We start from the raw sequence: 27,632 nt of genomic DNA, 5'->3' as shown, positions 1-27,632 counted from the left end.
GTAAGAGACTGAATATGTTACTTAAGTAATGTTTTGAGACCACAAAAATATTGTAAAGGTAAAATCTGTTGTCAGTTTTTTTTTAGAGCAGTAAGTAATGTGATGATTGAATCATGTATGTCATCCATATGTATGTGAGTCTGTTGGGCTTAGGCAGCAAATTTGTCAGATTGTGGACTGCAAATCACTGCCAAACAAGGCTGCTAAAGATTTTTTCTCAAAAGTGTTGTGAGCTGCTATGGGTTGGGAGAGGTCCCAATATATCACTCCAATGCTACTTCTGTTTATCAGTATTGCTGTTCAGATGTCAGTGCCAAATATGCTGAAACATCTGTCAGTTTCACTGAACTGCAGTCTGGAATTTTCGTGTTTGCCGAGCTGCATTTTTCCTTCCATTATCCAAAAGTAGGGGTAACTACATTATTGTTCAGAGCAAGCAATGTTAAATTGGCAAGTTGAATAAACAAAAAAATAAGTGGGAATGTTTTGTAATATTGTTATAATTTCACTGTGAGTGAAAAATACATTTCATCTACAGTATCAAATCTGACCAAAAAATAATGGCACCCAGTATTCCAGAGTGAAGATATTGAGCCAGCAAAGGCCGTGAATTCCACTCCATTACTGCACAATTGATTTTATTTTTTTCATGTAGTCCCATGAAGTAAAAATGGGATAATTAAAAAGGTTCAAATGGCTAAGGAGTATAATGCAACTTCTAACAGCATAATGTACCTGGGTGGTGGGGTGGTGATACATCTCTATCAAAGGAAGTGTAAGGTGCACCTTCCCTCTGCTAACCTGCGGGTCACCCTTGGACAAGGTGTTGCACCTGCTCTGCCCCTCCTCCCTCCAATCAGGGCGATGTGAAGCCATGGGAGCAGGTGGTGACTGGTTGTACGAGTAGCTGCTACATATCACAAGTCCTGGTTATGGGACCACTGATTCCAAGAAGACAATCTCTGAAGAGTATTGATAATGGCTGGGGTCACCCATTTTTTAAAGACACTGACCAGAAAAAGGCAATGGCAAACCAATTCCATAGAGAAATGTGCCAAGTATGATTATGGTCATGGGATCATGATCACCTATGCATACGACTTGACACATAATGATAATGAAAATGATTTATTGGGAAATAAATTAAAGATCGGCAGTTGCAAGTAATCTGACCTGAACATAAAGAACATAGTTTCAAAAGCTGACAAGATGGTTGATTTTGCAGTCATGATAATAGTTGATTGGTAAGCATTCTCAGATAATAATCTATTTGTTACTGTTAGAGCATGCTTTGATAAGGGAATTCCCAATGCTGACGTCCAGACTGGGATTTAAGTAGATAGAGGAATAAATGCATCCATCTTTCTTTTATTAATTTTATTTGGTGATACAGAACTGTAACAGGCCCTTCTAGCCAAACAAACACATGTCACCCAATTACACCCATATGACCAATTAGGCTATTAACCTGTATGCCTTTGGAATGTGGGAGAAAAGCGGAGCACCTGGAGAAAACCCACGCAGTCATGGGGAGAAGGTATAAAATCCTTGCAGACGATGCCAGAATTGAACCTGGTTCGCTGGCACTGTAATAGCTTTCCCCAAGTGCTAGCGTGCTATTGCGCTACCCGCCCCCCCCACCCCACCCCGTGGTCTTCCATGTGCTGCTTCATTGCCTTGTGCAGGAGTCCAGGCCCTGCGCTGATTCATTTGCAGTTTTGCCTTATCTTCTGTCAACAAAGCAAACCTGGACAAATAATTCTGTTAGATGTCATCTTGGAAGTTGTAGAGGAACTGTTTGGCTGCACTTGCAGCGAATTCTTGAGGGCAACAGCAAGGATACTGTCTGAAATATTGCCTTCATAGTGTTCAGAACACCCAGCTCCTTCAGAATCAGATTCAGATTTGTTATCATCGGCATGTGATGTGAAATTTGTTAACTGAGCAGCAATGCAATACATAATATAGGAAAAAAATAATAATAAATGCATAAATAAATAAATTACAGTATACATATAATGAATAGATTAAAATCATGCAAAAAACAGAAATAATATTTATTTTAAAAATGAGGTAGTGTTCACGGGATTAATGTCCATTTAGGAATCGAATGGCAGAGGGAAAGAAGCTGTTCCTGAATCGCTGAGTGTGTGCCATCAGGCTTCTGTACCTCCTTCCTGACAGTAACAATGAGAAAACGGCATGCCCTGGGTGCAGGAGGTCCTTAATAATAGACGCTGCCTTTCTGAGACACCGCTCCCTGAAGATGTCCTGGGTACTTTGTAGGCTAGTACCCAAGATGAAATCAACTAAATTTATGACCCTCTGCAGCTTCTTTCATCCTGTGCAATAGCCCTCCATACGAGACAGTGATGCAGCCTGTCAGAATGCTCTCCACGGTACTTCTATAGAAGATTTTGAGTGTGTTTGTTGATATACCAAATCTCTTCAAACTCCTAATGAAATTTAGGTGCTGTCTTGCCTTTTTTGTATCTATATTGATATGTTGGGACCAGGTCAGGTCCTCAAAGATCTTGATGCCCAGGAACTTGAAACTGCTCACTCTCTCCACTTCTGGTCCTTCTATGTGGATTGGTATGTGCCGTTCGTCTTACCCTTCCTGAAGTCCACAATCAGCTCTTTCATCTTACTGACATTGAGTGCAAGGTTGTTGCAGTGACACCACTCCACTAGTTGGCGTATCTTGCTCCTGAACACCTTCTTGTCTCCATCTGAGATTCTACCAACAATGGTTGTATCATCAGCATATTTATATATGGTATTTGAGCTATGCCTAGCCACACTTGTTGCTGTTGTTGGAATGAATCAAATTGGATGAAGATCATTTCAGTGATGATGAGGTCCTTGGAAGGAAGATAATTACAATAACCTCTTTCTTAAACAAGAAAAAACCTGCAGATGCTGGAAATCCAGCAACACACACAAAATGCTGGAGGAGTTCAGCAGGTCCTGCGGCATCTATGGAAAAAAGTACAGTCGACGTTTCAGGCTGAGACCCTTCGGCAGGATTGAACCTCTTATTGAAAAAGAACCTTTTTCTCATTGTCAGCAAGACCCAGGAGCTGATTATTGACTTCAGCAGAAGGAAACCAGATGTCCATGAGCCAGTCTTCATTGGAGGATCAGAGATGAAGAGGGTCAGCAACCTTAAATTCCTTGGTGTTATTATTTCAGAGGACCTGTCCTGGGCCCAGCACATATGTGCAATTACGAGGTAAGCATGGCAGCGCTCTCTACTTCCCTAATAATTTGCAGAGATTGGCATGACATCTAAAACTTTGACAAACTTCTAGAGATGTATAGTGGAGAGTATGTTGACTGGCTGCATCACAGCCTGGTATGTCAACACCAATACCCTCAAATGGAAAACCCTACAGAAAGTCATGGATACAACCCAGTCCATCATGTGTAAAGCCTTCTCCACTATGGAGCACATCTACATGATATAAACAGACAGACAGACATACTTTATTGATCCCGAGGGAAATTTGGTTTTGTTACAGCCGCACCAAGAATAGTGAAGAAATATAGCAATATAAAACCATAAATAATTAAATAATAATAAGTTAATCATGCCAAGTAGAAATAAGTCCAGGACCAGCCTATTGGCTCAGGGTGTCTGACACTCCGAGGGAGGAGTTGTAAAGTTTGATGGCCACAGGTAGGAATGACTTCCTATGATGCTCAGTGTTACGTCTAGGTGGAATGAGTCTCTGGCTGTTGCAGGAAAATAGCATTCATCATCAAGGATCCATACCACCCAGGACAAGCTCTCTTCTCGCTGCTGCCATCCAGGAAGGTGGTACAGGAGCTTCAGGACTCACACCAACCAGATTCAGATCAGTCACTACCGCTCAACCATCAGGCTCTTGAACCAAAGGGGATAACTTCACTTGCCCCATCATTGAAATGTTCCTACAACCTCGACTCATGTTCAAGGACTCTTCATCTCATGTTCTTGATATTTATTGCATAATTATTTGTTAACGTTATTTCTTTCTTTTTGTATTAGCACAGTTTGTTTTTTTCTGCACTCTGGTTGAATGCCCAGGTTGGAAATTCTTTCATTGATTCCATTATGGTTATTATTCTTTATTTATTAAGTATGCCCAAAAGAACATGAATCTCAGGGTTGTATAAGGTGAAGTGAATGTACTTTGATAATAAATTTACTTTGAACTTTGAATTATAAGTGGATTTATTTATTTTTAATGAACTATCCTATGCCATCAATGAGGATAGTGATGCTCATGAATTTTCCTCTTGATTGCTTAATTCCCACTGCTATTCATAACTGGATGTGGGAGCATTATAGAATATTAATCTATCCAGTGGGTTTGGGATTGCTTTGCTCTGTCATAGTGTAGTTATGATTCTCCAATATGTACTTGACTAAGTGAATTTCCTTTTAAAGACCCAAAATTCTTATTCAAGCCGAGACTCAGTTCTTACTTTTTTTTCAAAAATTTCTCAGCTTAATTAATGTACCTTACTCACTTTTATTTGTAATCAGAGTTCCTTTTGTTAAATTGGTGTGATTATTACAATTTGTGTGAATCAACATAATTATTTCGAAATCGTGAAATTTTCCTCTTCTTGTTTGTAGCTGTTTTCTTCTCTTTGGGCATCTCCTCAGAATGTAGGATGATTTGTTAGCACTCTGGTTTTGTGCATTCTGATGTGGCCGACATAGGCAATCTGGGAGTTGTAGATTTACCGACAGATGGGGCATGGGATAGCTTCTGCTTCTGTTTGGTACTGCGCAAGCACTGCCGAGCGGCTGTTATAATGTGCAGTCGGTGTGAACGGTGAGAGTTAAATTGTCAAGTGAGCTTTTTTGACAAGATCCCCTAAATTGGTTTGATTGAGTCTATCTTTAAAAATATTAATGTCAGAAATACTGCGCAGGTCTGGCGGCAGAAGATTCCACTCTCTTGTTGATCTTGGGTAGAGGGAGTACTGGTAGCAAATCTTGTAGAATGAAGAAGGTTTCCAGTATGTAAGGTCCAGTTTGCTGTCGCGTTGAACAGACCCTGTGACAAATTTGGATGTTTGATGGAGTGATGTTGTGAACTTCTTTGAAAATGGAGATTAACCGTAGATTAGTACGTCAGTTTTCAGGTGGTTCCCATTGAAATTTAGAGAGCACGTTGATGACACTGGACTTCCTGCTGTAATCGTTCAGCACAAAGCGAGCAGCACGGCATTGAATTTTTTCGATGGACTTCTTATTGTTAGCTTGATGGGGATCCCATATGGCCGCACAATACTCGAGCTTTGGACGGACAAGTGTCTTGTATGCCATGACCTTGACAGATTTACTACATGAGTGGAGGCTTCTTTGCAGGATGCCCAGCATTTTGTTTGCTTTGGCTGTAATCTGATTGATGTGGCATGCCCAGTTAAGATCCTTGCTGATTTCAACACCAAGATATGGGTGGTGGGTGACTGATTCAAGAATCTTTCCTTTCATGTTATATATCATGTTGATGGGTTTAACTTTGTGACTGAAATACATAGCATTACATTTAGATGAGCTGAAGGACAGAACTGATGGGGTGGACAGGTGGGTAGATTACGAGGTGCTGTACCTACTACTTCTACTTTTATATCTTTGTGCTCCCAAAGTTTCTCGATGCTATCCTGAATTCTCTTTCTGTATTCTGAGCAGCCACAGGCCAGAGGAAATTTGGAGAGCATTCTAATTGTGTGTGTCACTGGTGTGGAGGGGCCACTGCACAGGATCAAAAGAAATTGTATCCATTAATGAGGACCCTGACCATCCAGGACATGCCCTCATCTCATTAATACCATCAGAAAGGAGGTATAGACAGCAGCTCTCCTCCTCTGACATCATATTTCTGAATGGACCATGAACACTACCTCACTACTTTTGCTCTCTTTTGGCACTAATTATTTATTATAATTTATTGTACATTTTATGTATTGTACTGTTCTGATTCTGCAAAACAACAGATTTCATGACGTACAGTTTGTCAGTGATAATAAACTGATTCTGAATCTGGAAGAGTTTGTGGTACCTGATCAACCACTTCAACCTATAAAACTAGAGTGGAAGCAAATCATCTTGATCTGAGAGGTTTGCCTAAGAAAGTGAAGGAACTGCAAACAAACAGAGGGCAAGTATTGCTAAATATAGGGTTCTGATTATTAAAATCATTGGATCAAAGCAAGTTTCACAGCACAGAAAGTCTAAGCTTTAACCCTTGGCTTCGCTCCTATAGAAGTGTAGTGGAGAGTATATTGACTTGGCTGTATTACAGCCTGGAATGGAAACTCAAATGTCCTTGAACTGAAAGTTCTACTTACAGTACTGGACGCAGCCCAGTCTGTCACAGGTTGGACCTCCCAAGCATAAAACACGTCCACGTGAAACGCTGCACCAGGAAAGCAGCATCCATCATCAGGGACCCTTACCACCCAGGACATGCTCTCTTCATCAGGAAGAAGGTACAGGAGCCTCCGGATCCTCACACCACTAGGTTCGGAACAATAACTACCCCTCAACCATCATGCTCTTGAACCAAAGGGGATAACTTCACTCGCCCCATCATTGAAATGTTCCCATAACCTTGACTCATGTTCTCTTCATCTCATGTTCTCAATATCTATTGCTTATTTATTTATTATTATTGCTTCTTCTTTTGTATTTACATAGCTTGTTTTCTTCTCCACTCTGGTTGAATGTCTTAGTTGGGTAGACTTTCACTGATTCTGTTATGGTTATTATTCTATAGATTTAGTGAGTATGCCCACAGGAAAATGAATCTCAGGGTTGTATATGGTGATATTTATATACCTTGATGATAAATTTACTTTGAGCTTTAAGCGAGTGACAGACATAATATTGCTACACTCACCAATAAAGCAAAAGGACAGAGAAGATAATATCGAACAGGAATCTGGTATTATTTTTACTGAAATCAAAATCAGATTGTTTAATCTCCTACTGCTTGGCCAGAAGGGAGCTTTAAACTTCCCTTTCTTCAAATTACCTGAACTAATATATAGAACTTAATATTTCAGTCCATTGAGTCGATAATGGGATCCAGAGCAATTCCAGCAGTGCTATTCCTTTTAGCTTTCCTGTAACCTATAGCCACATGCCCATCAGTACCCCCTGCTGATTTCCCTGCCACCCGCTTGTGCTGGTTTAATTCACAGTAGACTAATAACCTACCAACTAGAATGTCTTTGTGATGTGGGGAAGAAGTGGAGCACCCTCAGGAGGCCCAAGCGGTCACTGGGAGAGCATGCAATCTCTGCAGGGACAGCCCTGAATGGCAGAAGTGAACCTAGCCTGCTGGAGCTGTGGGGCAGCCCCATCTGCTGTGTCACTGTGCTACCAACACAAGTAGATTTTAAAATGAAAATGTAATTGCAAAATGGTTAATTATTTTCAGAAGTGTGTAATCTATTTCGTGCGTATCAGTAAATCAAGATGTTTTCCACAGTACTCAATACTAGTTCAGCCTTTTGTGTGTCATGTACTTAAGACAAGTTTATCGTCTCAAAAATTTAAATCATGCATAATTACCTTTCCACTGGATATTCTTGCCTGGGATTCTTCAGAAAATAGACATGTTTGCACCTAAATGTGATTAATATGCTGCTGCTGCTGCAGTAACTCAAAGCATTTCACCACATCTTCAGCAAATGTCAGAACTGATTTCCTTTCATCACGCTTGGATTTTAACACCATTCTCAATGGTTTTCTGTTATGTTTTGCTGAAGATTGCTAATTTTATAACTGTGAGATAAAGTTTAGAAAGTTATTTGCATGACCTTTATACTGCTATGGTTTCCATTTGGAAACATTACAAGTAGTCTGTTGAAACATTCATCAACATCTGCTGAGTTATATACTCAGTGATTGTGTAACAAAATAATAGAGAAGTACTAGTATTTGCAAATTCCTAATTAAATCCACGTATAGGTTCATCCAACATGATAACATTCACTTAGGCAAGAAAAGATACAAGAGTATTATTATTAATCAAATACACGAATATGCAACAGTATTTAGAAGGTTTAAAAAGAACACTAAATTCCAAAGCTACATGTTGCAAAACTCATCTAGTTAGCATTTATGAATATGGAAATCCTACCAGACAGTGACAGCCGAACAATGAGCTTTTCAGCAGTCATGAATGCAAGAATAAAATGACTGAATCAGATGAAAGATCTTTCTTGGTGCTGTTTATGAAAAAAAGGATATTCTCCTGTTGAAGTGGTGTAAAATCTAACACAGCCATTGTGGTGAATTCAAAATTTCAGAATTGTTTGAACTCCTTTCAGTGGGTGGGGGTTTGGGGGTGGTGGGAAGTGAACCAATTTATAATGTAATGAACTGAAAGAATATAACTGGGATTGTTGGAATTTCTAAATTATCTGACACGGGTCTTTTAGACAATAATGGGGGAGAGGAGGGAATGGTTTCTGTACCCTGCAAATTGGCAAGAATTGGGTTAGGCAATTTAGATAAATTTCCCCTGTAAGTTTATCCAAATTCACTACTTAACAAAAGAATACAGGCTTCGTCCTATTGTGCTGTGGAATGTGCTCCTTCCTCTTTAGGCAGTGGAATCCTTTGGCTGTGTCTGATAATTATTAATATATCATCATCTTCATTTGACATACTGAAGAGCCGTCAATTAAACCAGCACCCAATTAAACTGAATGCAAGAATCCAAGCGTTCCTTTAATTGCACTGAGGATAGGAATTTTATACCTTAGTTTCAGTATTTAAAGGGACATGAGAACAGAGCTTATTCCTAAATAAAGAGAAAAAATTGAAACTTGGGATTAGGAGAATATTGTTGAACTAAGAAATGAAATATAGTTATTGAGACGTGAGAGAGAATATAACTGAATGCTGTGCTAAGGCACAACAGATGTAAGATCCTTCTGCTTTTAACTCATTAAACAGGATTGAAGAGGCTTTGCTGTACTGTGCATTCACTTCCACCTAACCTCCTCAGGCAAATCTCCTTCTTCGTCTGTTGGAAATCTAGGTCCCGTAAGCATCCTGCTTTACAAGAGCATGAGGTGAAATTGTTGGAAGCGAAAAGCAAGAAAGAGGGGAGGTTGGAACATGCACTTTAATTTCTGAGGCCGATATGTCTGCTTCAGATCTGATTAACTAGTCATCCAGGTACATGTGGAATCATGGATGCCCAGAAACCATAAACAGGCTTCTCTGCTGCTGCAAAAAAACCTACCTTTAATTGCCTGATGGTCTAAAGCTAGACCAGATGGTAGAGCATGTAGGGATGAAATATCCTAGTCCGCAAAACCTGAAAATGCCTGTTGTTTTTCTGTGCTGGAATGTGGGATAAGTATCCTTCGGGTCCACAGCACAGAGATAGCTGTCTGGTTGGATGACTTTCCTAACTATGCCGAGGGATGCAATATTAAAATATTGTGCAAAAATGCTTGTTTGAATTTATGAGGTCAAATATAGGGTAATGTGTTTCTGATGCCTTGCACATTGATAGATACCTAAACTAAAAGCTGTTATTCAAAGATACAGCTTGTACATTCTGCAAATTTAACTACTAATTTTCTTTGCAACATTTGGTGGTTTATTAATTTGATAATTATAATTGTTGCTAAAGTAGTTGACATTTATTTAAATATGCTTAATTATTTATTTCTGACCATTTTGATAACTATTTGGGTTATTATTCAAGCAGAAGGCATCCCTCTGACTCAAGCCTAAGAGTCATATGGGGTAGGAATGATCATACTATGATTACAAATTTATAAATAAGTTTGACAGAATTTTGTTTTTGTCAAGATAAAAGATCTTGAATCTGCAGAAAGCTATGATCACAAATGCAGAAGAGATTATTAGTTAAGTTGTGTTGCACTGCTGTTTTCTTGTCCTTCAGTTGGGATGCAGTTCTTCAGATTGTCAAATGGCTTTCGGTCTAGCTCCTGAGCAATCACTAAAGTGCAAGGAGCAAGTTACTTAATGATGGAAGTGTGTGTATGTGGGTGTTGTTTTTATTTTATGCATGTTGATATTTTGTATTTTTCTTTAAAATCATTTTAACTCAATAAGTAAAGAGGAGAGATTGAAGAATTTTCTTGTTTTCCATTTGTGTTGCATGAAAATTATTATTGTGCCTCACTTTTTCTGCATTTCTATGGCAAATATTGTGAAGTGTACAATATTAAAATAATGTAAAACAGTATATCAGAGAAGAGTTTTCCTCTATGATAATCACAGGGAGTGTGGAGGATGATGGATGTTAAGTTTTCAATGGCATATTGACTTTACCATTGCAACACAGAACAGAATGCTATCTGAAATAATAGTAAGAGGTCTAGATTCTTAAATTGGTTTATAAGTTCAATAGTAGTTTTGTTTTTTATGACATCTTTCCTGACCTTAAAATGATACAAGGCTCCTTTAGAGCTAAACTTTGTGTTATTATATCAATAAACACAGCAGTAGAATTGCTGCAGAGTAATTTTGTTCAAACTTTAATAATGACAGATTTTTTTGTGCTTATTAATATATTGCTTAAAGGATAAACATTGGTCAGGATAACTGGGATGACTCCCCAGTCCTTTGAAAAAGATGGCATGAAGTCCTTTAATTAATAAAAGTTTAAAACTTCTGAAACTTTACAATCTAGTTAATTAATTTCCTTTTTCATAGAACTTTATAGGTTTAAAGTATGTATACAGAATACAACTCTGAGATTTGTCCTTCTGCAGGCAGCCACAAAACAGAGTAACACCATGGAACCTGTTCAAGAAAACATCAAACACCCAACACATGAGAAAAAGAACAAATTGTGCAAACGGCAAAAAATGAGCAAACAACACATAGAATATCAAACCAGAAGTCCAGTAGTAATCAGTTTAGTTCAGTTCAGCGCATTGCAGGCCACAGGGCCATTCTTTGCCTCAGCTCCCCAGTCCGCTTTGATCGCTCTGATCAGACCGCTCAAAACAGCAAATAAAAGAGTAACCAGAATCCAGCAACACATGCAAAGTCCTCCAAAACAAATCCACAGCCTCGCTGATCAATCCTTGCAATGTGAATCCCAAGACTCCTGCACCTTTCTCCAACAGCTAGCGAGAGGGTGAGGAAGACCAGTCACATGCAGGCAGAGACATACACTCGCCCGTCCTCCACTCTCATCCTCGTTGACTTCAACCTTGCATGATGCCTCAATCAGAGATAAGCAATGGAGTTGATCATGGGCTGGCACCCCATCTCCAGGATTCCAGGCCTACAAGCCACACACTTAGCTCCAAACCTCAGCAAAGTGCCAGATCACTCATTCGGCCCAACACACACCATCAAAATGGAGATCACAGGTTTTAAAACTATATTAATAGCTAGAGTAAATGAAAATCAAAAATAATTGAAGGTGCTGGAAATTTGAAATATAAACAGGAACTTCTGGGAACAGTTAAAATATTAGGTAGTATCAGTGAAAGAGAAACTGAGTTAACATTTCAGTTTGAAAGTCCTTTGCCTCTGACCTGCGTACAAACCTTGGCCAAGACGTGGATTTCCTGAATTTTGGGTGGGGGCAAAGAGGTGGAAGAGTTGGGGAGAAGGAATTATATTTATTGGCCTGATTTCTAGTATATAAAAACATGATTGTTTTGCGCTTTCTTAACAAAGGATGCCTCTTGGAATAAGTAATAATATCGTCCTCTGTAAGGCTGAGAGAGAAATAATTTTGAGCATACAAAGGTGATTATTCTGGAAGTGTCCAGCCAAATTTCTGGAGTGACACAGTTTAACTTAGAAATGGTCTTCATTGTGTTGCACTCCAAAAGTAAATTATTTTCAGATGCTTAGCGCTTAAAAAACTATGATACGCAACTGAATGTCTAGGCCAAGATCTTTCTGGCTACACATCCATGTTGTAATCAGGAGCATCCTAATTCAGCAAGTGCAACTGACTTCTTGTTTCTGTTTGGGACAGTGCCCAGCATCTTTCTAAAAAGCCTGGCAGGATCCTAATTTTGATTTGAGAGCGATTTCAGGCATTACCACTGCATAAAAGAACATGTCTGATAGAAAACTATTCTTTGAAATTGTAAATAAATGCTGATTTATCACATTTAAAAGCAAAAGTCAAGATACTGGCATTTAAATATTAAAGGTAGAATTTGAGCAGGATGTAGGGTTGGAATTTCTCTTTTCAGGTAGGACACCTTGCTTGTATAATATGTTACTGAGAAAGATCTTTGATAATTATGGGTATAGAATCCAGCTCTATTTCTTGAGAAATTAATATTGAAGGGTATGGGAGAAGGTGAGAGTCAGACCCATCAAAACGTTTATAAGTTAGATAGATTTCCCATCTTGAAAACAATATTTGTTCGCAGTAAGTCACTGCTGCATTTGGGTTTTATGCAACAGAGAACATTGTTTTTCTTTTGACACCAGCTTTACATGGTAGAATTTATACAACGTTCTTCTTCGATTAATTGCAAAGTGGTAGTTTTAAGCTGATTTATACTGCTTGCCATGCAATGTTATGAATTGGATTTCAAAGAGTTGCAATGCCAGTGACCTGGTAACATTGTAGTGCATGTAAATTATAGGACACATAGTAGATTGGTCGGCAGAGCTGTCACTGTCAGTGATCGTTTCTTTCACTTAAATGCAGTACCATAGAAAACTGATAAATATTTAAGTTGCCAAAAAAGCATCCACGTCGACACCAGGAATATATTTGAATCAGAATTTCTGTAAACTGTAGATTTTAAAAAATTGTGAATCTTTGTACCACGGCATATTAAATGTTTCATTCTGGAATTTCATTTAAATAAGTGAAGCAGAAACACTTTACCAAAGCATATATTTTACACTGAAATGATTAGACTTGTAAAATATACCTTCTGTAGTTACATTTGGCAGCATATTGACTAGGCTTTGTGCAAGCTGATAATTTGGGACTGTTTGGATCATAGCAGTAGAAAGTAGGAAAAATTATTTGAGGCACTGGAATTTTTGGATCAATATTTTTTTTTAAAGTTGTTTCATTTTGTTGTATATTTGATAGTTTAACGTGTAAAGCAGAGAAGTTGGATTTGGTGGAAAAATCGTAGAGCTGAGATCACAAGATAACTATTTTTCAAACACTTTGGCCAAGACAATTCTCTAAAAAACCCTTGAACAGCCCTACTTTAAAAAAAATACTGTTTTTTGACAAAATTGGAAAACATATGGCCCCTTGTGTCTGTGTATTAAATGATATAGTAGGCACAAGGAGCCATATGTTTGATATTGGCCACTGGTATGATTTTGGGATCGCCTCCACTTTCCTACCTGTCTCCCATAACACTTGACTCCATTTTTAGACCAAAAATCCATCTGAGTCTTGAACTATTCAATCGGAGACCTTTCACAGCTTTCTGAGACAGATAATTCCAAAGACCTGTGATTTCCTGAAGGAAAAATATTCTCTTAGAAATGGGTAACCACTTCTTCTGAAATTATGCTCAGTAGTTCTAGATTCCTCATCAGGAAAAGCAGCCTCTCACTTTCTACTCCATTAAACCCCTTCAGATGTTATGTTTCAGTAAAAAGTTATCTTATAACCCCACATTTTGTTTATCCTTTCCTCATAAGGCAACCCTTTTAAGTCAGCAACTCATTCCAGTGAATTTCCTGCAATAAGATATTGCATAAGATAACCATAAGATATTGGAGCAGAGGTAGGCCATTCAACCCATCGAGTCTGCCCTGCCATTCAATCGTGGGTTGATCCAATTCTTCCAGTCATCTCCACTCCCCTGCCTTCTTCCCATACCCTTTGATGCCCTGGCTAATCAAGAACCTATCCATCTCTGCCTTAAATGCACCCAATGACTTGGCCTCCACAGCTGCTCATGGTAACAAATTCCACAGATTTACTACCTCTGACTAAAGTAAGTAAAATGAATGGATTTTTTTCATGAAACATCCAAACCTGTCAGTGCATGAGTCCGTAATTACATTTTACAGAAAAATAATGTGATAATAACAATGACATTAAAATTTTAAGAAAGTAGGTTACTTTAAATACAATGTGCAGGATGAAATGTGTTTTATTAAAAGGAATTTTCACATTGTACTTTGCGGCCATGGGGTAGGACTGGGGGGAAGATGGTGGTTAGTATGTTGATCTCTGCTGCAAGAATTTAGCATGTGATCAGCTAATCCAAGGATATATAAATCCAACTACATTTAACCCAGCAATATTTAATGCTGACATCAAGAAATGCAACAATGTGGTTAAAAAATGCCATAACTCCCAGTTCATTGGGACCAAAATAAAATCAATAACAGTAAAAAAAATAAATTGTTACAAGTAAATTATTTGTATTACTCATGTACTGGCTCAGCAGCAGTTCAATTGATAATCAGCATTTTATGTTTGAACAAGTCTATCAATTTAAACTTCTTTTAATAGAGTTTGAATTATTCTACAACAGTTCCATACTTTCCCTTTTGAATTTTAAAGTTTTTATTTCTCCTACTTTTTCTGGTATAAATCAAAGATCCATTGATGGTAGATTAGGCACTTATTTTCACCATGGTGTTATTTGTTAAAACATGACTATACTCTCTGTTGTATTCAAATAGTGATAGACTGTATAAGAGATGAAAATGAAGTTTTATTTATCAACTATAGTGTTGGTGGAGGAGTATAGGAAACTGATACAGGACTTTGTGACATGGTGCAACTCAAACTACCTGCGTCTCAATGTCACCAAGACCAAGGAGATGGTGGTGGACTTTAGGAGATCTAGGCCTCATATGGAGCCAGTGATCATTAATGGAGAATGTGTGGAGCAGGTTAAGACCTACAAGTATCTGGGAGTACAGTTGGACGAGAAGCTAGACTGGACTGCCAACACAGATGCCTTGTGCAGGAAGGCACAGAGTCGACTGTACTTCCTTAGAAGGTTGGCGTCATTCAATGTCTGCAGTGAGATGCTGAAGATGTTCTATAGGTCAGTTGTTGAGAGCGCCCTCTTCTTTGTGGTGGCGTGTTGGGGAGGAAGCATTAAGAAGAAGGACACCTCACGTCTTAATAAGCTGATAAGGAAGGCGGGCTCTGTCGTGGGCAAAGTACTGGAGAGTTTAACATCGGTAGCTGAGCGAAGGGCGCTGAGTAGGCTACGGTCAATTATGGAAAACCCTGAACATCCTCTACATAGCACCATCCAGAGACAGAGAAGCAGTTTCAGCGACAGGTTACTGTCGATGCAATGCTCCTCAGACACCATCCAGAGACAGAGAAGCAGTTTCAGCGACAGGTTACTGTCGATGCAATGCTCCTCAGACAGGATGAAGAGGTCAATACTCCCCAATGCCATTAGGCTTTACAATTCAACTGCCAGGACTTAAGAACTTTTTTTTAAAGCTATTATTAATGCTTTTTGAGTTAGTGATTTAGATGCATATCATATTATTACTGAGTTAAGTATTGTATGTAATGAGTTTTTGCTACAACAAGTGTATGGGACATTGGAAAAAATGTTGAATTTCCCCATGGGGATGAATAAAGTATCTATCTATCTATCTATCTATCTAAATTATATCCACACAATGATTAAGTCACTGTATCCCACAGATCACAATTAAATGTAAAGAAATATTGTTAAAGCTTGTTATTGAAGCTAAGTTATAACTCAACTGTTTCAATCTACCTATAGCATCATTTTGGTAAAAGTTAACAAACATTTTTAAAACAATAAAATGTCAGGGCTTCAGACTAGTTGATTACAGAGTTCAACTGAAGAGTTAAAATGGGAACTGTTGAGAAATAGCATGAAAAAACTTATCACTTGGAAAGTAAGCTGAGAGTATTCAATGACCCATTGGTTGCAACATCTATTTCATATTTAAAGTTTGTAAAAACAAAAAAAATTCTCATGTTTGTGAGTTCCTGCTATTTTGCTTGCCGATTAATAGAGGATCATCATTGCACTACTGAAAGTTAATGTAATTAAAGTAAAACATTTTCACTGATATTTTTCACAAGTTTTTTGTATATATAGTGCTCCCAACATGATAGTGTGGTTCTGTTTGCTTAACTGAGATTTTCAAGTATCACAGTTTTACAAGATGCTTTTTGTTGTTTTAGAATCAGTTTTTTTTTAAAACTATGTTTCCTCCTTAGGAGCAACACAAACTTGAGCTGGAAATTAATGAAACTAAGTGTCATTTGGAGCGTGTCCAGCAGGATGCAGCAAAAACGAAGGATGAATGTCTAAAGCTGATAGAACTACTGAGCAAAGCCGAGCACCAACTGCACCTCACCAGGTACAAATAATCCTGTTATCTGCCAGTGGCAATTCATAACGCCAGCATCAAGCTGCCTGTCTCTACCGCAGGCAATAAAGCATTTTACAGATATTTTTGGTGATTTGCAATACCAACTGTTCACATTTTTGCCTACTAATTGCTGCAGTATTAACAGGTGAAGCTATTAAAAAACCAAACTGCAGGTATGTAATTATACAAAACCAAATGTGATGATTTTTCTAATCTGTCTTAAGGGAAAAGCAGCATGATGTTTGTAGCATATGGACGGGTGATGGGATTACCAGATGTTCTGAGGTTTTTGTTTTTTTTATTCTAAGATCTCTTGTATTCTGTCAGTTTGAGTTGTAATGATGTGGGAACAGCACAACATATGATATTGTATCATGATAAATAGTCTTAATAAGTGGTTGTTATAACAGGATGTCATTAATATAATATCTTTCGCATTTTTTTACCAACTTGAAAACTTTTGTTTATTTTTCCTGTTTTACCAACAATAACAGTACACACTGAAATTATCACGGCTCCATCTGTGATTGGCAAAGTCACAATGAATTCAGTTTTCAACTGTCCTATATTTGGCCATATTTTGAGAAGATAAAATCTCTGTCCAGTATCCCTTCATTGATGGCAACCATTTTCAAGTTCAGTCAGATTTTTCAAAAATTCATTGACAGGCTGTGGTTGTTGATGGCATCCTGGTATTTATTGTCCATCTCTAAACCTAAACTCTGGAGACAGTTCAGACACAATTAGAGCTGGAGTCACATATAGGCCATATCATGTTGGGTTGGCAAACTTCTTCCCTGATTATGTTCTTTACAGCAATCCAGTAGTTACTTTGTTACAAATATTGATAGTTTTTCTTGGACATTTTATATAATTTATATTCCCCAGCTACCATCATGTGATTTTGAACTTAAGTCTCTGGATGATTAGTGCAGTACTCTGAAAGTAATCAACTTAATCATTCAGCCGCAATGCCCAAATTATACATAACATTTTCAGTCTTGAATTTTCTTTCCAGTTGTGACTTTTTTTGCTATGATTTCTACTGTGTCACTCTTCCCAGACAAGGTCAATCACAGCAACTTACTGTTCTTTGCACTTTAAATCTAGCATTTTGCTTTTCACTGGTGTCTGTAAAAGAGCAATGCAAGGATGCCAAGAAAGAGCAAGGTTTTGTTCTGCCCTGAAAACCACTCCTTCCCACCTCCATGTCCCCTCACTTCATGCAGATATTCAGGATTGTTGCAGCATCCTTACTGCTGAACCAGCAGAGACAAGTTAATTCAACATGTCATTAGTGAGTTTTCATTGAGGAGTCAATATAACTCATGAGTTGGAAGCTCTTCCAAGGGTAAATTCTACCTACATTATATCTTCCATGAAGAACTTATACCACTGATAAGAGTGATTGGGCAGTGTACTTCCAGACTGCCACCAGACCGAATCTTTAGTTGCTGCCAGTCATCCCTGAAAATGCTCATGATGACTCTCCTTCAATTTTCCTTTTTGCCTGCATCATGGACCTTTACATGCATCATTTCAGATTGCAGCACCCCCTCGCACTTTTTGGAAGGTTATTGTTCAAGACCCAAAGTAGAGAATTGAGTGCAAAATTATTAGTTACACTCTAGTGCAGTATTCAGAAACTGCTATGACGGTGGAGCTTTTAACTTTTGAATAAGATGTTAAACAGGACCTGCCTTCTCTGTCTTGTGGATGTGAAGGAGTCCATGTGATGCACCATCAATAACTCTGGGAGACGTGAGGCGAGATATAGGCTTTTATTGGCTGGAAGAACAAGCAGCAAGTGACCACCACACTACATCCTGGAGACTGAGGCCGGGGTTGTGTCTCCAATCGCCTTTATACCGGGGTCCGTGGGAGAAGCCACGGTCAGTGGGAGGAGCCACAGGAGCAGTCAGCGGGGGGGCGTGTCCAGACAGGTATATGTAGTTCACCACACCATGGTTTGAAGAAAAGCAGGAGAATGATCCAAGGCCTACCTCTCATCAACAGAAAATATCTGGTCATGATTACATTATCGTTTGTGGAGCTTACTGTGTGTAACCTGATCATCATGTTTCCTACTTTGGAAGACCATTCTATTTCAGAAATGTTTGCTTTACTATTAAAAAAAAAATCCTAGAAGAACTTTAGAGGGTCATGAAAGGCACAGTACAAATTTACTTTTATTTTTCATTCAACATCCATGAAGCTACTTTTGAGAACTTGACAGTGTAGGGATTCATGATACAAAAATCTAAATCCAAATCCCCTCGGTGCAACTCACTGACATTTCAATACCTTGGCAGTTGCACACTTCTAACATTTCTGGCATTGCATTAACTATCTAAGTAACATGTCAGCAGTAAACGAGTTGCCTTGACTGGCAAAGTTAATTCTGAGATATAAAGCATTCCATTATCAATTAGTTATAAGGACTCTGAATGCAATTGGGACTAAGTCAGGGACCCGCATTAAGTTTAACAAGGCCAGAATCTTTGTCACATCTTCGCAGAATTCCTCTAAGCTCACAAGGCCCACAAAAGATGTGAGCGTTTTATAACAAAGCAAGCTGTAGTAGGCACGTTGCGGCCGACTTCATCACAATTTAACTAGCCTGGCTTCAACTGGCGAATACCTGAGAAAATAATCTTGCATTGGATTCAGCCAGAAAAATAAACATCTCCTGCTCTTCTCCATCTTTTACCATGCTATTAATTTTTCCCCTATAGTTTTGTGAGGAGGATTAAAAAGCAAAAAAACATTTTTTTCTAAAACACTACAAAGAGTTCAGATTGTCAGTGAACAGACAAATTACCTTTTCTGAAAAACTTTGAAACTTAGTGATTCTAATTATCTTTTAGTTTCAGTTATTTGCCAGAAATTCCTTTCATTACAGTGGACAATCAGGGATGCAGATAATATCCCCTATAGTACCAAAAAAAAGATACAGAAATTGTAATACATGGAGCAACATTTTATGCCCGGTGCAATTGAGTTTTGCCAAGAACACATTCATATTTTGTGCACTGGTAGCATGCTTCAGGAAATTTATTATATAGGAAATATGTATATACAGAAATGTTAATTAGCATGCAGTGTCCCTATTTTGCACAAGCAAGATTCCTCTGGGCTCATAAGGCCCACAGAAGATGTGAGCATTTTTCAACCAAAACAAGCTGTAGTAGGCATGTTAAACCTGACTTCATCAAATTTCAGTAGCCTGACTTTAACTGGATCATAACAGAAAGTTCAAGGCTTTTGTTGTCTTTCAGACAGATGTTGATTTAAGTGGGTTTCTGTGGATTCATTCACCTTCAACCTACGCCAATGGTGTCAACCTTCTCAGGATCTACAGTTGCCTTTTTGCACATTATCCTTTCTGCCCAAGGTCCAGTTCAATCCTACTTCCCCACTCCCTTCAACACATGTTGAAGATATTGGAGGAACTCAGCAGGCCAAGCAGCATCTCTGGAAAAGAGTACAGTCAACATTTCAGGCCGAGACCCTTCATCAGGACTTCAACTGTTTACTCTTTTCCATAGATGCTGCCTGGCCTGCTGAGTTCCTCCAGCATTTTGTGTGTGTTTCTCGGATTTCCAGCATCTGCAGATTTTCTCTTGTTTGTGATTCACCACTCCTTTCACTATTACTCTGTCAACCACCAGCAACTTTCTCCACAGTGGCAGAACTAGCAGAGGGAAGGCTGTTGGATGTCAACTTTGCTTAAGGGCAAGTGGCCTTGAATGTCATTGTTTGCTGTCTGTTAAGTAAGGGCTTATACGTGAAAGATTTCAATAAGATTGAAAGAGTGTGAGGAAAATTTACAAGGATGTTGCCAGGACTTGAGAATCGGAGTTATAGGGAAAGGTTGAATAGTTTTGGACTTTATTTCCTAGAACACAGGAGAAAGAAGGGAGATTTGCTAGAGATATACAAAATTATATAGGGTATAGATAAGATAAATGCAAGCAGGGTTTTTCCACTGAGGTCTGTGAGACTAGAACTGGAAGTTATGGGTTAAGGATGACAGGTGACTGTTTAAGGGAACCTGAGGGATAATTTCTTCACTCAGAGAATGGTGAGAGTGTGAAATGAGCTGCCGGTGGAGGTGGTGGATGTGGGTTTGATTTCAACATTTAAGAGAAATTTAGGTATGTACACAGATGGGAGGGGTTTGGGGACATGGCCAGGGTGCAGTCTAGGCAGAATAATAGTTCAGCATGGATGAGATGGGCAGAAGGGCTTGTTTCTGTGTTGTAGTGTTCTAAGATTCTGTGGAAGTGTACTATGTAATACTATGGAAACTCAATATAGATCTAAGGAATAATAAGGAATTGATTGAAGGATTTAAACTGTTGTTATAAGAGTTAAGTCTATATTGCATAATGTATATGATGCCACTACTTGGAATTTACAACAGTGCCGTGGTTTTAGAACTATAATATAAATTAGTTATTATACTACACTTGGGGGGAACTGTTGGTTCTGAAAAGAGTTTGTGAAATAGAAAGTGAGTTGAATAACATGATGGGAAGACAATTGAAATCTAATGGACAAGCTGTAAGTGCAGAATAGAGGAAAGGAATGTAGGGACCACAAGAACATGAATAACCAAGGATGAAATTGAGTAACTTCAGGTAATCTTAGTAGGTTAGACCATAGTTGCTGCATTTGAGCTTCTGAGAATAGTAGCATATTATGAATGAGATATTATTAAACTGATAACTAGAACATCATTTACATAAGAGGATAACTCCACCATCATTATTGCTAAAGCAGCTAATGATATTTAATTGTCAGATTCCCCTAGAATTCAGATTTATGTTATTCAGGCTTAGGAAGGGCTGTATTTAAAAAAAAGTATGCTTAATGATGCCACACTATATCTAATAAAATACCTTTGAATTCAAGCCATTTTTCATTCAGCATTGCCTAACAGTCTTGAGATTCTATCATTTACTGTAATGTTCTTCCAGGCACACTATTACTGGTGGGAAGCATTTTCATGGTTACATTAGTCTAGGTGAAGCATTCAACTTCGAACACCCATAACGTTTTCATGTTCTTTTTCTTGTTTCCTGTTAGCATTGTGTAAATGAGTTCAAATCTGGTTTGATATTATTAGTCTGTCAATGAGAGTATTCATTAGAAATGAACATGTAGTGCCTATGGCCAGTTTTCCTCTTTGGCTAGTAACATTAAGGTTCAAAGTTTCATTTTATTATCAAAGTATGTATGCAAAATGCAATTCTGAGATTTGTCTTCTCCAGATCGCCATAAAATATAGAAACCATAAAAGTAGTTGAAAGAAAAGCATCAGTAACACCCCCCCCCCCCACAAAATGAAAAAAAAATAAAAACTTACAAACCCTCTCTTGCACAAGAACTAACTAGATCATCCACATGGGGAAACAACAGCAACAACATCAAACCCCAAACCACCCCCCCCAAAGAATGGGAGAGAACACAAACAGGAACAAGAGACTAATATGGACTACAGTTAATTTGAACTGTAGTCCAGTCCATAAATCTCAGAATTTTGGTAATATCTCCAAGAGCATCAGGAACCAGCAACCCCTCCGAGGGAAGCAACTCGAACCAGCGGCCTCCACAAGGGCAGCAACCTCTTCAAGAACCACTCACTCTCCTCTGCATTTGCCTCTATGTTTCAGGCTTCCCTAGCACTTCAATTAGCAAGAACTGCAGTTGATCGTGGCTCTTCGTCTCGTCTCTGAGCTCCTCCTCATGAAATCTTGTGCTTGCATTTCTTTCCTGGCGTTTTCTAAGGGACAGTAGACTGTTAGCTCACTACATCAAACTATGGACTGTAAATCACGAGTTCCAACAGTTTCAGAAACAAAATTAAAATTAAAAGGAATAAATGGAAGACATAGAGCAACTGACATGTAGAAGATGTCGTGCCTGAGGAAGCGTTGTTCACTGGCACAATCTTGACCAGAAGCTTAATTGTTTAAGATAGGAACGTTTTAGTCCATTCATCGGTGAAGGTAGTAGGTTACATGTGACATTAAAATCATTTTTCTCTTAAAGAAATCAGGTAATTTAAGAAAAAAAGAAGCATGTAATAATTCAAATAGTGTGCTGTTATTCTACACATTATTATATACATGTGCAAAGTCTGTGTGTACAGACACACTTATTTGTCTTGGGTGCATGTGTAATTTAAAGGTTGGGTGTCTGTTCATTTCTGCTTCTTTCTCAACTTCCAAAGTCCCAAAGCTCCACATAATATCCTTCCCAAGTGAACTGGAAAGTGTTCAACAAAATTTAAATGAATCCTCCGGATGGACAAAAGAAATGAAATCTCTAATTAAATCCTACAAGTGAGAGGAAGAATATGTGCAATAATGGCATTAGAATTAATACAAGAAGGTTTAGAGAAGCATCTAAAGCAACAAGTGTCGCAGCACTTTCAAAATGAAGAGCAAATGGAATCTGGATAGCAGTGGCCTCAGTGGTTATGATGAAGCTTTAATATATGTTCATGCGTCCTCATGTGGAATACTTTGAGCACTCTGGTGGTCACAGGTCAGTACAAAGGCCGTACAGAGGAGAAATAGGTATAACCAGAGGTAAAAACATTGATTATGAGGAAAATTTTTATGTTTATTCTGGAGGGAAGATTAATGGGAGAAGGTGAAAGCTTCTGACTAATTAACATCAGATTTAAAACTATACCCAGAATGTTACCTTGATGTGAGCAAAGACTGGAGGCGACTTTTTAAAAATAAGTTTGAAATGGAGTTATCTTTTATAATCAAAATGGAGAATGGAGTTGAGGGGAATAGTAGAATAATAGTCAATGCAGAATGGTGGATCAGACTTGATGGGCTAAATGGCTTAATTCTGATCCTATGACATGGTCATGATCTAAAATATTGCTATTGCTTGAGTGTAAACTTTCTTTTATCTATTCATTGTTGGGGATCCCATTTCATTGGCAAGACCAGCATTTTATTTCCATCCGTAATTGCCCTTGAAAAGATAGTGATTAACCACTTTGCAGTTCTTCTAGTAATGGGTTGCATTGGAAAGAAAATTCCAGGATTTAAACCCAGCAATGATGCAAGAATGTTCATACATTTTCCAAATTAAGAAAATGCATGGCAAGAACTAAATATCTTAAAATCAAAAAGTTGCAGAGCAAGCAACAGAAAACCATGTAATTGGACACTCATCCAACTGTGTGCTTCATTGCGTCCTGAGAGCAGTGCTTGTAGCAGAAATGCTATTATATATGTATGCCAATAACTGCTGATTGAGATTTCAAATTGTTACTTTTTACTTGCTCAAGCTGGTGAAAAGTAAGCACTACCTCACTACTTTTTTCTATTTTTGCCCTACTTTTTAATTTTACTATTTAATATGTATACTGTAATTCATGATTTTTTCCCTGTGTTATTATGTATCTTAATGAACTGGCAACAAAGACAAATTTCACGAAATATGCCTGTGATATTAAATGTGATTCTGATAGATCAAAGATCAGCATGAACTTCAGGCATGTTCTCAAATGCCTTCTAGTCCAGGAAAGCTGTTGGGATTATTCCCTGGTTAACCTACTGGTTTCTTCTTTACTTAACATTTAATTCTAACTCAAATTTCTGAGACTAGGCAAATACCATATAGGGTTCTCTGTAATGATAGGATTTAACTAGTATTCATTGGTCCATGAGTCTAGCTGAAGGGGTAGAAGAAACTGCATAACTTAAAAAAATAGCATGAAGGACCAATCCATTGGCAGAAAACTTAATTGATTGACAATATCCTCTTCTCAACCAACATCTCTATCAATGGTCTTTGATTACACTCATGCCAGATTAATTACATCCCATGCCAGGTTCCTATTTAGACACCCTATTCTGAAGGATCACAAGAATGTTCTCAAAACTTTCTTGAAGTGGTGACATCCCCACCAAGTCCTGGTAGTCTCTGCCCCATTACTACTCAAAAAAGGCTGACAAAATCCAGGTTGTCACTGAGAACCTCAATTCTTTGTATCAGGAACAGTAGAAGCCTAACATAAACAATGAAGGAGCCTATCACCTCCTATACCACCTACCCTACAAGCCAAATAAGCATGCCCAGCTGTGACAATCTCTGTAGATCCCACATCAACCTCATCAGACACTTAGGAAACAATGCGATTGCAGTAGGACTTAGACAATTTGAAAGAATGGGCAAAAAAGTAGCAGATGGAATACAGTGTTGGGAAATGTATGATAATGCATTTTGGTAAAAGAAACAACAGTGCGGACTATTATCTAAATGGGGAGAAGGTTCAAACATCAGAGGTGCAGAGGGACTTAGGAGTCCTTGTGCAAGACTCACAGGAAGTTAACTTACAGTTTGACTCTCTGGTAAAGAAGGCAAATGCAATGTTTGCATTTATTTCAAGGAGAATAGAAAATAAGGCAAGGAGATAATGCTGAGGATTTATAAGACACTAGTCTTATAGTCTTAGAGTATTGTCAAAAGTTTCAGGCCCCATATCTCAGAAAGGAAGTGTTGTCATTGGAGAGAGTCCAGAGGAGGTTCACAAGGATGATTCTGGGAATGAAGGGGTTAACATATGAGGAGCATTTGGCCGCTTTGGGCCTGTACTCACTGGAATTTAGAAGTATGCAGGGGGATCTCATTGAAATCTATGGAATGTTGAAAGGACTACCTGGGGGCGGGGGGGGAGAGAGGATTTTTCAATGGTGGGATATCCAGAACCAGAGGGCACAGCCTCAAAATTGAGGGGTGACCTTTTAGAACAGAGTTTTTTTTAGCCACAGTAGTGAATCTGTGGAATGCTCTGCCACAGACTGCAGCAGAGTCAAATCTATGGGTATATTTAAGGCAGAAGTTGATAGTTTCCTGATTGGTTAGGGCAGGGGTGTCAAACTCATTTTAGGTCACGGGCCGGATTGAGCAAAATGCAGCTTCATGCGGGCTGGATCAGTCGGACGCATGCGAACGCAGCTTTCGTTGCCTCCGTTTTTTCAGCCTGCTCTCATGTGTCTCAGTCTCTGCTATAACTACAAAGTGTTTCACTTTACAAATTCTGTTTCTTATGAAGAAGACTGCCGAATAAACACTAAAAACCCTGAAAACCTGGTACCTGAATAAACTCAGCATTAGCCATATCATACGCCATAGGCGCTTCGATTACTGGGGCCAGCTTTAATAGTAATTAGATATTATCTCGCGGGCCAAAGATAATTCCACCACGGGCCGGATTTGGCCCGCGGGCCTTGAGTTTGACATATATGGGTTAGGGCATCAAAAGATATGGCGAGAAGGCAGGTGTATGGGGTGGACTGGAATCCGGGATCAACCATGATGGAATGGTGGAGCAGACTCAATGGGCTGAATAGCCTAATTCTGCTCCTATGTCTTCTGGTCTCAACCCACAAACTGGATTGGAAGTGAGCCATCTTTGGCTCCAAATGAAAACTAAAAAGTAGAAAGAAAGCATTTAGGTTGTTGGTTTGTAAATTCCATGAATAGTCTTTATGATAGTTATGATAATCATTTTTTATTTTTGTTGTCTTTATATCTGAATAGAGATTTTTTTCTTTGAGAAGGTCTATTACCAATTTCTTATGAGGGGTGATTGATAAGCTCGTGGCCTAAGGTAGTAGGAGTCAACTTTAGAAAACCGAGCACATTTTTTTTTCAACATAGTCTCCTTACACATAGTCTCATTTACACACTTAGTCCAGCGGTCGTGGAGCATATGGATCTTGGACCTCCAGAAATTGTCCACAGCGGGGGTGATTGATAAGTTCGTGGCCTAAGGTAGAAGGAGATGAGTTATACAGCTCTCGTTACATGCACGTGCATTTCAACTCTGAGTGATTATGCAGAAAGTTTGAAGTTAATAACATCGGGGTGATTGATAAGTTTGTGGCCTAAGGTAGAAGGAAATGAGTGTGGACACTTTCTGGAGGTCCAAGATCTGTCCATGACCACTGGACTAAGTGTGTAAATGTAGGAGGGGACTATGTTGAAAAATAAATGTACTAGGTTTTCTAAGATTGACTCCTTCTACCTTAGGCCACGAACTTATCAATCACCCCTCGTGACATGTGATTCACTCTTTAAACTAATGCAGGATGATTTGAACTTCCTCCCTGAAGTACACTCTCTTCCCCATCATGGGAGTTAGTCACTATATACCTGGTTATTTAATTTTCACTTTTCTCACTATACCTTGCGTATATATTTTAGTTAGTACAGCAATCATTACTATTATTTGTTTCATGTGCCAGTTCTGATAAAATAGGAGGGAGAACAGAGGAGTTTGCTAAGTTACATTCCCTTCAGTATGAACCAGCCTGAACATAATGGACTAAATCATCTTCTATACTATATAGTTTATCCAAAATGCCAATGTGAAAACAAGATTCCTGCATTTTGTTTAAGAGCAACAGATTGGATAATTGGACCTTTGGAAGAACCATATCACTTCCCAGGGCTAGTGTATACCTTTAATGGAACATCAGAATATGTGCTTGCTCTGTGAATGGCCATGATGATCTTGTGCCGATATAAAATAATAAGCCTGTCATTAAAGCAGAGATACTGGGCAACTTGTTAAATTATCTGCATACAGCCTGGGGGAAGGGTCCATTTAGGTCGCTCTTCCAGTACCCAGCTTATGTATAAAAGAAACTTATCATATGTTATATACAATCTGCTACTGCAGTAATATTACAACTTGTCAAAGTTATGCGGATCTAAAGGAAGAAGTACAGTCGACGTTTTGGGCCTAGACCCTTCATCAGGACTAACTGAAAGAAGAGATAATAAGAGATTTAAAGTGGCAGGCGGAGATCCGAAATGATAGGAGAAGATAGGAGAGGGAAGGATGAAGCTGAGAGCTGGAAAGTTGATTGGCAAAAGGGATATACCACTGGAGAGGGAGAGGATCATGGGATGGGAGGCCTAGGGAGAAAGAAAGGAGGAGGGGAACACCAGAAGGAGATGGAGAGCAGGCAATGAGTGATAGTGAGAGGGGCAGAGAGAGAGAAAAGAGAAAAAGGGGGAATAATAAATAAAAAAGAGATGGGGTAAGAAGGGGAGGGGTGCATTAACAGAAGGTAGAGAAATCAATGTTCATGCCATCAGGTTGGAGGCTACCTAGACGGAATACAAGGTGTTGTTCCTCCAACCTGAGCGTGGCTTAATCTTGACTGTAGAGAAAATGAAGCCACACTCAGGTTGCCAGCATTCTATATGCGTTGCTTGAATTTCCAGCATCTGCAGA

At 38.7% G+C, this 27,632-nt stretch overlaps 1 protein-coding gene across 2 annotated transcripts in view; it reads left to right on the top strand.

The window, feature by feature from the left end:
• The window catches only part of sdccag8 (SHH signaling and ciliogenesis regulator sdccag8), a 415,760-nt gene that overhangs the window by 205,599 nt on the left and 182,529 nt on the right, over positions 1–27,632 (top strand). For both annotated transcript variants that reach the window (XM_073050489.1, XM_073050488.1), the window contains exon 13: positions 16,194–16,336. In XM_073050489.1, coding sequence (XP_072906590.1) covers positions 16,194–16,336 — 143 coding nt within the window. The remainder of the gene's footprint in view (positions 1–16,193; positions 16,337–27,632) is intronic.

Source organism: Hemitrygon akajei, chromosome 7, assembly GCF_048418815.1.
Source record: "Hemitrygon akajei chromosome 7, sHemAka1.3, whole genome shotgun sequence".
Taxonomy (NCBI): domain Eukaryota; kingdom Metazoa; phylum Chordata; class Chondrichthyes; order Myliobatiformes; family Dasyatidae; genus Hemitrygon; species Hemitrygon akajei.
The sequence above is the reverse complement of the archived record's forward strand: the minus strand, read 5'-3'. Positions and strand labels throughout refer to the sequence as shown.